General features: G+C 42.0%; 1 protein-coding gene across 1 annotated transcript in view; it reads right to left on the reverse strand.

The window, feature by feature from the left end:
- The window catches only part of ASMT (acetylserotonin O-methyltransferase), a 7,860-nt gene extending 1,449 nt beyond the window's left edge, over positions 1–6,411 (reverse strand). Inside the window, exons 1-7 of the mRNA XM_010001171.1 lie at positions 6,339–6,411; positions 4,378–4,549; positions 3,967–4,096; positions 3,044–3,112; positions 2,530–2,648; positions 1,606–1,746; positions 223–345 (exon numbers count right to left, since the gene is read on the reverse strand). Of these exons, the coding sequence (XP_009999473.1) occupies positions 223–345; positions 1,606–1,746; positions 2,530–2,648; positions 3,044–3,112; positions 3,967–4,096; positions 4,378–4,549; positions 6,339–6,410 (826 nt within the window). The 5' untranslated portion in view covers position 6,411. The remainder of the gene's footprint in view (positions 1–222; positions 346–1,605; positions 1,747–2,529; positions 2,649–3,043; positions 3,113–3,966; positions 4,097–4,377; positions 4,550–6,338) is intronic.
- Between the last annotated feature and the right edge of the window lie 5,492 nt (positions 6,412–11,903).

Raw genomic sequence — 11,903 nt, forward strand, 5'->3', positions numbered from 1 at the left:
GTGTGGAATTACAGTATTATTTTCCCCAAGCTGAGTCTGTTTTGCCCGGGCCCTTAATCAGTGAAGATCCCTCCTTGTCCTTTGTCTGGACCCAGGAGCTTTGTCCTTGTTAATTCAGTGTGTGTGGGGGGGAGCTGAGTGAGAGGCCATGGGGCTGCTCCTTTTGTTGTTGCAAACCACAACAAGCAAGAGTCTCTCTGCTCTTCAAGAGCTCACACTTACCAGGTTTGCAAGCCTTGTAGACTTTTGCCAGCAGTTGCCTGCATTTTTCATCATCCCAATCATGCAGTATCTTGGATAAAATGTACAGTTCAGCTTCTGGAATTAAATCATTAAAGAAGTCTCCTGTAAAGTAAAAATATATGTATTACACAAAACCTGCGAAACACAGAGGGTTATGTGAACCAAATATTTTCAGTTCTGTCCAGTTCTACAGACTCTGGGCTTTCCATGTTCATCACTGACATTAGACAGCAACAGAGTTACTGGTAGAAGTCCTCTGTGGCACTGCATAGGGAATTTTGTTCTTTTTTACTCTCAAGGTCTGAAATGTTTCAAAGCAACTGCTTATCTGAAACAGCTTTTGATACAAAGGAAAGCATCTGAATCTAAGTTTTCTTCAATAACAGGAATTCAGCTTCATAAAGCATTAAGAAGAGGCAGTTTCTCGTGGTTTCTGTCATGGTAAAAAAGGAAAGACTTTTTCCCTTATCCAATCGACTTTTCAAAGACTTTCAGTAACCACAAGCTACATCATAAATTCACAAGGAAAAACTACACATCTCTCACCTCCTAACACTAGCTTCATCATCATGCCTTTTGTTCAGCACCTGATGAACGGCATCCAAATTTTTCTCTCTGCATCTTTGCCATTTCACTCCCATTTCTTTGCACCACTGGCACGTTATATTTCCTGTGTTTCTCTATCCTTGCTTTTATATACACTCTTCTTTCCTCAAGGTTTCTTTCCTCTCTCTGAGCTTCAAGCAATATTAAGTCATTCTGAGGATTTTGTAAACATTAAAATTTAGATCTCCCTACACTCATTTTCATCACAGATGGTGCAAAGGCCATACAAGATCTTCTCACTAGCCAAGAGGAATATGGGCTAACTCACCCATAATCAAAGCCTGAAATATCTTAGGACTTGAAAATCAATCAATCATAACCAGAGAAGGAAAACCCCTTGCTCAGCACAGGCCTGGCATCCCACACATCTGCCAGGAGGTCTACACAGGAGAAAAGGGAGTGTTAGGAAGATTAATAACATGGACATGTCAGTTTTCCAGAAATGCAAGCCTTTTTTTAACTTTTAAAGTGTCCTTGTTCTGAAGAAATCAGATAGTTCTGTTCAGGAGTAAAGAGCTCTGGGCTCCTGAATAACCACACTGTGCCTCTGAGAGAAGGCAGCCTGCAGATGCCCAACCAGTTCAGCCCTGTGGTAGCAATGAACTGCAGAGCTGGGCTGGAGAGGCTGCAGCCTGGAACACTCTGCTCCCACAAGGGGCAGCTGGAGACCTAAGCCTCCAGCGTGATGCCTCTGAGCAGAGACAAGGGGCTCAGGAGCAACAGCTGGGGTGACACTGCACTGCTGTTTGCACTTACCTTCATGGAAATTGATCCGACACTCCTCAGGGGGAACAAATTGCTCTTTGGCCAGTTGCACAACTTTTGGCAGGTCATAAATTGTGACTGTGGAATTTGGGTACAAAGAAACACACTCCCGGGCCAAAGCTCCTCCACCTCCTTTTGGGAGAGAAAAGGAAGGTCAGCATTGACACAAAACCAACCTGTTCAGCAACATCCCCATGAAGTGATACAGGCAATGGTACACTCAGCCTCACAGAAGCTGGCAAGATATATTTGCTCCTCACATGTTGCTGAAAGTAAAGAGTGGGGACAGGAGAAGTCACTGTCTCCACTGGTTTTGCAGGAAGCTCCAGAGTCCCCAGCACCCAAGGATATGGGGTCATTCCCAGCTCTTAGAGCTTTCATGCAGCCCCTCAGCCAGACCCATCTGTGCATGCTGAAAGGTGGGAAATGAAAAACAGAGCCACTAAACCACAGGCTGTGAAAGCAGTGACAAAGCCTATGAGGGAGCCTGAGCAATCCCATGAATCCTGGAAGGACTCAGCAATACTGGGACAGAAAGCTGCTTGCAAGGTGAAAGGCTGCAGACAATATCCAATGACACTGACTGAAGAGGAAGAGGGAAGGAGTCTGACACCAGAAGAATGTATCAAGCTAGGCATGAAAATATGCCAAAGCTGTCATGTACACAAGGGGAAGGGCCACTAATCAAACAAGTGAGACTCTGTAGACAAAAGCAATCAGCTTCTTAACGCTCTCACCACTCTCACATTGCTCTTTTCAACCCAACAAAATCAGTTAAATGTTCCCTTTATTGCTGAGATATGTCCTGCTTTCCATTGCTTTGCCCATCCTAAAACACAGGAGTGATTTTTCTTTCCAGAGCTTCTAAATGAAGACAGCTCAGAGGCTTGTGCAAGAAGACCTGATGACACTCACCTCCCAGGTCATAGATCTGCGTGAAAGGGGAAAGGTCAAATGCAGCAAGAACATCCCTGCCACATACACTCCATACTGAGTTCTGGCCAGCCATGAAATTCAGCATTTCTTCTTCTGATCTAGTAATGCAAACAGACACAGCACATAGAAAAGGCAATTTACAATGTCCTTAGTGATTCCTATCATATAACTGTTCATATAAATTTTAGCTCTAACACTAACCTCTGTTTTTATTGACACAGAGTACATTCTCTGCATATAAACTTACCATGAATCTTACTGTAGCAGAAGGGTACAGCTATGCATCTGTGCATTTAAATAGGGAATTAAGACTAGTACAGTCCAACTAGTCTAACAGTGTATTACACTGCTAATTATCAGGCTTACAAGGGACTTTTTTTCCATCAACTACCACTGCCTCTGTGCCAGACACCTGTGATACATTTTTCAGCATTAAAAGCATTAATTTTAGCTACAATACATATAATTTTGGTATAAATATAGTAATGATTACCTGTACATCGCTCCAAAAGGGTCTTCAGATGAAATGCCAAAAGCTCTTTCATATTGGTTTCTTCCTTCTCTAAAAGAGCAACCAGAAAAAAGCATGAGTCTGGATTTCTTTTTCTTTTACTCAGATGCATCTGAGGGCTATTGCTTCAGCTAGTTTATCACCATGGAAGGTGGTCAATTTTGTAGAGAATATATGTCAGCCTGTTTGCAATGACTGTAAAGGAACCCTCATTTCCCTCCCCAAAATCTGCTGATACATTTCTCAACCTTTCACAAGAATGACTGGACAAAAATAACTGGTTCTTTTCAAGGCCAGGTTGGATGGTGCTTTGAGAAATCTGGTTTAGTAGCGAGTGGTGTCCCTGCCCATAGCAGGGGGGTTGGAACTAGATGACCTTTAAGGTCATTTCCAACCCGAACCATTCTATGGTTCTATGACTTATGGGAACTTCTCTCAGGTAAAGGTACAAGACTGGTACAATCATCACCATCACACACACCATATTAATAATCAGTTGCACAGACCTAAACAAGTGAAACTCCAGCCCCATATCAAACTACTCCTATACAACTTTGCACCAGAAGTATCCTTAGCCATCATTACTCATCATTTACTTTATTGATGCCTCCTCAAATAAGAGCCATTTCAGTGATCAAGCACTTTCCTGAAGGTCAAACACACAGAAATCTGATTCCTAGATCATCAGAGAAGGAAAAGGAAAACAAGAATACATGCAAATGGAAAACAAGAAAAAACGAGATCACGTTGGCCACGTTAACAGGCAAAATGGTCTATTAGTCTGGCTTTTCTGAGAACCAGCCAGCATCTTTGTTGTACCCTTCCCAAGAAACACACCACTCAAAGCAGCCACACAGATGCCACCAAGCAGCCTGCAACGGAGACTGCACAACACTCCTCCTTACCTCACAGCATCAGCCAGGTAGTGCCAGCACAAGTAGACTGTGTTGGAGTAATACATCATAATGTGGTATTGAGACTTGGGACTTGATTTGGTGAGATAGATGTTGGAAACCTCTGTGTTTCGGTAGAGGGCTAAAGGGTGAAACAAATATATTTACTAACATGTATGATATATAAGTTTAGGCGTATAGAGCCCTTCACCTGAGTTTCACTTTACACCTTTAATCATGCTGACATTTGCTGCTTCTCTTTCAGCTTTAAAGGAAATGGCTTTCCCAAGGGACTTTCTCCTCCTTTTCAGATACAGTAACTGGCCTAACTATAGTCACACTTCCCCCACACATCCTGCCTCGCCTCCAGAACCATCAGAGGTTAAGTATTTTAGTTTCTTCCTTTTCTTCTGACTTTATTACCTCCTTCTTGTGTCAACTCTACTGCCAAGAGCTTCAATCCCACACAGGCATCCAACAGTCTTTCCATCCCCGTGGTGCTGGTACCCAAGCGTGCAGCAATGGCATTTGAAGACAGAGGCTCTTCTGACTCCAGCAGATCAAACACTCCCAACTGACAGGCAGTGAACATAACCTCGGGGTAAGGAGAGGTGAGAGCAAGGGATCAGGTGAAAGCACCTACTGCCTTTCGAAAACTGCTTTGTTGGTGAAAATAAACCCATAATTTCTTTAATGGAAAATCATATTTCATATAAAGAAGTCCAATGATTAAAGTGAAGTTTCTCTGAACACAGGTAATAACCATACAGTGCTTGTAGTGCACCTTTTTCCATTTCTTTTCCTTTTCTGGATAAGCCAGCCAGTGCTTTTTGCTCACAAATGTTCATATTTAGAGACCAGATTTTGGGTGTGAATGCTCCTGCCTCTTCCTTAGTTTCAGAGCTCATTCTCAAAGTCTCTTATGCATTTTGCCTGGAGAGTACAAAGGCAACACTGCTCAGTGGTGGGCTTTTCTGTTGTTTTTGCTCTTTAACTAAGGCTCTAACATACACTCAGTGAACCCTGGAGACTCTCCTGTGGTTTGCAGCAGGGGGGAATATCCTGCTGTACAGATATTTTCAGGGAGATTGACATGCATGACTACAGTGGTCTCCTTGAGGCAAGGAGGTTCTTCTCATCCAAAAGAACTGCCCCATTTGGGACAGCAGAATTGCCCTACCGTTTCACAGAGAAAGTGTGTAATATCTTCAGGAACAACCCTCAGCCTTCAGACAGACATACATAAACATACATAAGCTGTACATGGTGAAGTTTACAAGTATTAGCCTATTTCTCTAACCATGTAAATACTCTTAGAACAGTAACAAATGCATCAAGTCATTTGACTGCCTATCTCTACAATGATTTGATGAAATCCATGGGAATCTCCTTTTAACCTCAGGATGAACATGGTTTAACCAAAGTTGAGATTGTTTCTCAAAAACATGGTACCAGTCTTAAACTGGAAAGCATTGGGCATTCCTCTTTCTCACCACGCAAAAGGATTTTTCATTATCCATTTTTCCTCTCTTTACTGTCAGCTCTGCCTTTCAGGAGCCTTAGGATGCAGCAGTATTTGCACAACAAAGAACATTCCATGTTACCAGGTTGGCCAGAGGTGCAGTAAGGGACAATAAGGAAGGTAACTAAATAGTAAACAAAGAAAAAATCTCCACTGCACTGGATATTATAATTTTATGCCCATGTGCTTACACACACAGAAAGGCAAGGAACATCAGTAAGCAATAAGGGAAGTAGAACTACTAGTTTGACCTTTGTGGCTTAATCAAATGCCATTTGGAAAAACAGTCAGTATACTAGACTCTTTCTCTCATCTGAAAAGAGGCAATATACAGAAGTTCTCAAGCACAGGATTCTGCATAATATATACAGACAAACCATGGACCAAGGAAGGACATTCTGTGAGAAGGTATTTGAAAAATCTTTTTTCTTTGCATGGTTTAACGGGGAGGGCATTTGGCAATTCAGGTCAGCGTTCTGTTTCTCAAACTCCCAAAAATAAAAGTAGGAAGAAACCCCACCACTGAAGGAACCTTCCACATCTGATGCAGTCAGACAGCAACCCCTCAGCTATAAGCCCCTGTGTTTTTTATAAAGCCTCACACTGAGACAAGGTCTGTTCATCCAAGACGTCAAAGGCCAGAGAAGTCTCACTAAATGCTGAGTCTAGCCTGAAGGGTCAGGTTGCTTTCAGATCTTTTTTCTTACCAAATTTCCTGCCTGTCTAGATGAGCAGACAGGATGCTTCTGTATGGGATGGTTTTCATTCCAAAGACTTACATGCAGGATCTAAAGGGAGATCTTTGAATATTTCTGTCTGCATACTCTTAGACATCTATCCAAGACTGAGTTATATTTCTTACCTTTGAGACTAAAAATCCACTGCTGTACTGCAAGATGACTTGGGGATAGTCAAGGTCTTCTGTGGAACCCATCTTCTTTCTGGACTGCAGCACTGATTCTCTGGTCCTCTTAATTTAAATAAGCTTCTTTCCACCAGACACAAAGCACACCAGCTGATCCACTTAATCTTATTGCTTCTGAGAAACACACTGCTTACAAACATGTTAGCTAAGTGATTTGGCCTTTCCACCAGCTTCAGATGTTCCTTTGGGTCTTCCATCATCAAGTTCAGGGCTAAAGAATCAGTGAGGATGAAAGCCTGTGTTGTCAGTTCAGTAGTTGATTAACATGCTGGTACTTTAGAAGCGCCTGAAAGCTTCTAACAGGCAAAACAGAAATCCTACAGAACAGCATCAAGAACCTGAACTCAATGTGATGAAGTTCATAAACCAAGGCAGAGTCTTTCTTGGGGCTTGCTCAAAAGCAGCTCTGTTTGCATTTTGATGCTGGAAGACTTCCCAAGATTAGAAATCATTACCTATGCCTGTCAGCCCAATGACGGTGACTCCAGAGGAAAGACAACAATTTGGCAAAATAATTCTTTAAGTGAAAGGAGGGCATTCCCAGGTGTGTAAGTGTGAAGGACTACCAGCTCAGCTTAAAGTGGTCATGACATACTCCTGGCCAATTCTAGCACCTCCCATGGCCCTAATTTCACTCACCCCTCTCACCCAAAAGATGTTGTGTTTCTTTTAGCCAATAGTGAAATAGCAATCTGCTTTAAGAGTTAATTGTTAAAGTTAGCTAAGCAGGTGTCACAGTTATCAGCCTTACTTGGAAACAGTACTGGTTCTCCAGGTTCTAACACCATGGGCTATCCCTTGTTATTAGAACAATAGGTCTGAACACACAGAAGTTACAGCAAACATCAAACCGTAGAAACACTTAGATCTCCTTGTCATGGCCAACAGTCTGTAAATATACTGCTACTGCCTTGCTAGGGCACCGGATTTCACTGTTCAGTGTTGGTTAGACACTAACATTCTATTTAATCTGTACTGTGGAGGCTGGAGATCACAAGCCACCTTTCTGCCAGAGTGACTGTGAATCTATACAGCTTGCATTTAATGAGACAGTTTCTCCTAAGGAAAAGCCTGGACAACAGGTTTCAAGTGCACAGCTACATTCATAATGAACGTCTTCTCCTGCAATCCCCACCTCAGGAAGAGCACCCATGCTCAGTTTCTATTCAGGAAATTTTGTCTGTACATGCCCTAAGTGCGAGTTTGCAGAGTTCACTCACTTGCCCAAATCTAGATCCGCTCATAGTGAACAGACTATGGCTTTTTCAGCTCCTCAGATCCATTCCAAAGACAGTTCTATGGGAAAAGAAAGTTTAAAAACTTCTGAATCTCCATTCATATGGACGTTGAGGTCAGCTTCTCTCCCTCAATAGCCTTCCCTCTCCTCTGATTAAAATAAATTGTACATAGATAAATATCACTAACCAAAGACAAATAGTTAGCCAAAAGATTGGAAATATGTAGGAAAATAAAAACACTTTTCTGCTAAAGGCCAGCTCTTGCTGCCTGCTCCTAAGAAATAAATTGGTGCGATTTTGCCCAAGCATAAAGATTTCCCATTCCTGGAATCATAATAACTCTTTAGATCCAGGCCATCAGCCACATTGTAAGCAAATGCTCACCACACTGGATTATACATTTCTCTTCCATGGAGATAAACAAAACAAGCCTAGGAAGAGCTAGTTGCTACTCACCAGCTTACGCTTTCCTCAAATGACTTGGCTACTGATTGGTAATCAGATATTACAGTGGCGTTTAGTACAGCTGCATTAAAGATGCACCAGTACAAAAATGCTCAGCCCTTGATTCTTGGAGTTTTGACTAAATAACAGACAGTTACATGCATAACTGTAGGCTAGTGTGCCCTAGTGGGACACAAATTCACTTCACTTGAGGTAAAGTTACAGGGTACAAGAGGCTCTGGTAATAAACTTACTAGACAGTTAATTAAATCCACTAGAAGTACTTTTTCAATTACAACTAAATCTGTCTGTTGAGGACACCAGATGTAATCACCTAATAGGATTACTACCAGTAGTGAGACGTAGGGGACAAGGGCTACAGATAACCCACACCAGATTCATGTAAAGCCACACAGTGACTATTTCTAAGTAAATTGTTAGTGAGGCTTAGAGTCTAAGCTCCTCCTAAGCTACAAATGCATTCATGAAGATGAAATTGCACTGGCTTGCTTTCTCTGAAAAATCCATCAAGGTTTTTATCACAGCACTAATACCAGGTTCAGCCTAAAGCTGTTACTTTACCTCAGCAGTTCTGTTTTGGTGATTAACTTCTCTTTGTCTCAATTACTACAGAAAAATACTACACAAAAAATAATTAAGTCATTTTTGCATCATATTTGAAGGTAAGAACTTATCCATGAACAAGGCAGATTTAATAATGTATCTGCCAGTGAGAAATGGTAGATGACACTGTTCTTACAGGTACAACTTACCTGATAAGGAACAAGGACAAATCTCAGGGACATGACTAGAGTACCAAGTTTCAGTAATGCCAGTATGAAAACAACCATGCTTTGCCATCTTTATGAAGCTTCTGTGTATGCCCAGATTACATGAGATGGCCTGGAAGTGCACCAAGATAGTGCGGTCTGTGCCTCCCATACCCCATCACCATTTTTTAAGAATCCTAAAAAGCCAAGATACTCAGTATCATATTTTATCTTTGAAACAGAACATACAAGTTTAACAAAATGCTCTTTTTCTTCTTTACAACTTCTAATGCTTTTCATGTTTTTCAATGAATGTTTCCCTAGTAGCATGACTACTGTTTCTGTCAATTTTTGACACCAATTAATTTTTTTATTCCTGTTGTACATCACATATGCTACTGGCAGACATTTGGAGAAGACAGGAAAACCTGTATACCCAGCTCATTCTCTACGCAAACCCTCCCTTCTGCTCAGTTTTTCTTATAGTAAAAACTCTTGACTGAGAATGTCTTTTAAAGTCCATCACAAGCAATCTGGATTTATATTTGCTTTAACTTCCTGGCCTGCAAATAATCTCTCAACAAAGAATTTACCCAACTAATCATTAAGATCTCTGTCAGAGGAAGGGCCCAGCAGATAAGAGGCATGGTAGCCCTTAGGACAGGCAGGTTTGTAAGCTAAAAATGGTAGAGGCTGAAACTTTTAAAGAGAGAGAGATGCAAAAAGAAGATGAAGACTGACAGAAACTGAAGCAGGCTCTTACATCAGAAATTACTTGCACTCTGTCAACTATCACAAAAGCCATCAGTGGGCATGTAACTGCCTGTACAGGCCATTTTACACTTGCTAATCTGATAATCCTCTCCTCCATTTATTCAAAAAGAAACTTCAGAAATCAGTGTTCCTGTGGCTTTGTGTAGGTACCCCTGAAGTCCTTTTACCTGGTGGCCCACCTCAAGCATTGTTCACAGCCTCATGCTGTTTGCAAGTGTGCTGGTTTTGGCTGGGATTAAGTTCATTTTCTTCTTAGTAGCTGGTATGGGGCTATGTTTTAGATTTGTCACCAAAACAGTGTTGATAACAAGGGATGTTTAGCTGTTGCTGTGCAGTGCTTGCTCAGCCTCAAGGCCTTTTCTGCTTCTCACACCACCCTGTGAGCAAGAAGGCTGGGGGTACACAAGGAGTTGGGAGAGCACACAGCTGGGACAGCTGACCTCAGCTGAACAAAGCAATATTCCACACCATAAAACATCATGCTCAGCAAAAAGAGCTGGAGGAATAAGAAGAAAGGGAGGCACTAACAGTTTTCAAGATTATGCTTCCTGGTAACATATAACATGTTTTTTACACATATACCTTATCATGCATATGTCCTTATTCTAGATATTTGGATATATTACTCTGCAAAGGTAGAGTCAATTAAAAAACCATATGAATATGGCCATAGCTTTGGTAACCACTTCTCACTAATACCAATCACTTCTAGCAATATGACTCATACATTATCAAATTTACTTTACCACAGCAGGCAGTAAGCAGATGAAAAGCACCATGACAATCATATTGAAAGGCTTAGCCTTGCCCTTGTAGAGAAGCTGTAGCTTCTGTTGAGTAATCTGCTTCCCAAATGACCTAGTGCAGGATGAAGCCAAGAGATAAAAAGAAAACTGCAGGCTGAAACACTGGCAAGTGCAGAGAGGCTCATCAGCCCTCACACAGAAACAGGTGACATTCTTCTTTAAGGATCAGAATTGGACTGTGTGCTAACACTGTCCATAGCATGAGGAACTTGGATTTCTTACCCTTTTGAGGCTCACGTTCTTCTTCATTTAACAGGGCTGCAGGAAAACCACTCCTGGCTGCCAGTTCTAACAGCCAGAGGGAAGCAACAGCACTGGCAGGGACAGCACGCACCAGCTCCTGCTCAGCACAGGGAGGCTCAGGAGCTTTGGCCCACAACCTTCCCACCCTCTTTGTGTAGGACACTCCGGCAAGCAGTCTGTTATGAGAAGGGTCCTTGCCCTCAAACAGAAGAGGTCACGTGCTGCCTTGTATCATGACATGAGTAATACAATTCTGAACCCTGCACATCCTCAAGAACATGGTGGGTTCCCACTGGTTCAATTCTATCCTCCTGGCATCTCTAGGACGAAAGACAGACATTGTGTTTTGTGGTGATAGATGTGATATCTTTCCTGGAGCTAAGTGCAAGAGAGATGCATCCTCATAATTCACAAAACTCTCCTCCTGTCTCATTGTGTGACTTCAGACTCCAGAAGGGAGGTAGAATATTGGAAGAAACCCTGGGCATTTCTTGAGAGTTAGTAACCAGAATAGGGCTGAGTTCTCTTCCATTGCAGCCAAGGCTCCCCAGCAGGCACGAACAGTGTTGTACTGTGGAGTTGCCTGAGCCATGGCTAACGGGACGTACACCCATATTTATACCACACCAGTCCTGCTCACTGAGATTTTTCCACTACAGAAGGAAAAAAACCCATATCATTAAAGAGTGAAACTGAGTTTTTCCCAGAAACAAAGACTGATCTTAAAGTAAGCTTAAAATTGACAGATATGGCTGCCTGACAGAGCAGGAAGCTGGAAACTATTTTGAGTTCTTGGCTTTGCAATGGCATAAGAAGAGATCCAGTGTTTGAAAGCAGGACAAAAAAAGAAAGGAGGTCAAACATATGGGGTAAGCTTAACTTCTGGAGGAGTAACTTGAAGTCTTCCATCATCTTCTAGGATTTCTTTCCTTATCTCTACCCTATACCCCTGGGGCTGTCATGTGTTCTGTCAGGACAAAACCCAACATTGAGGCTCCAATTTTCAAACATTAGTCTAATGGAGAATAAAAAGACTTAGTCTTGCTCAGCCAGATCTTCGATTTTCTGATGAAAACAGTGAATAAATCTGTATTCCTGTTTAGAACCTGGGGAGAACAAAGCCACCAAAACAAAACCAAATCCTGGCAATTGACAGACAAATGGAATAAGGTATGTCACTTTCACACAATGGGACATAAGCAACATGCAACTCCTGGCAAGTGTAGG

This window comes from Chaetura pelagica, unplaced genomic scaffold (genome assembly GCF_000747805.2).
Source record: "Chaetura pelagica isolate M959 unplaced genomic scaffold, ChaPel_1.0 scaffold266, whole genome shotgun sequence".
NCBI classification, from domain to species: Eukaryota; Metazoa; Chordata; class Aves; order Apodiformes; family Apodidae; genus Chaetura; species Chaetura pelagica.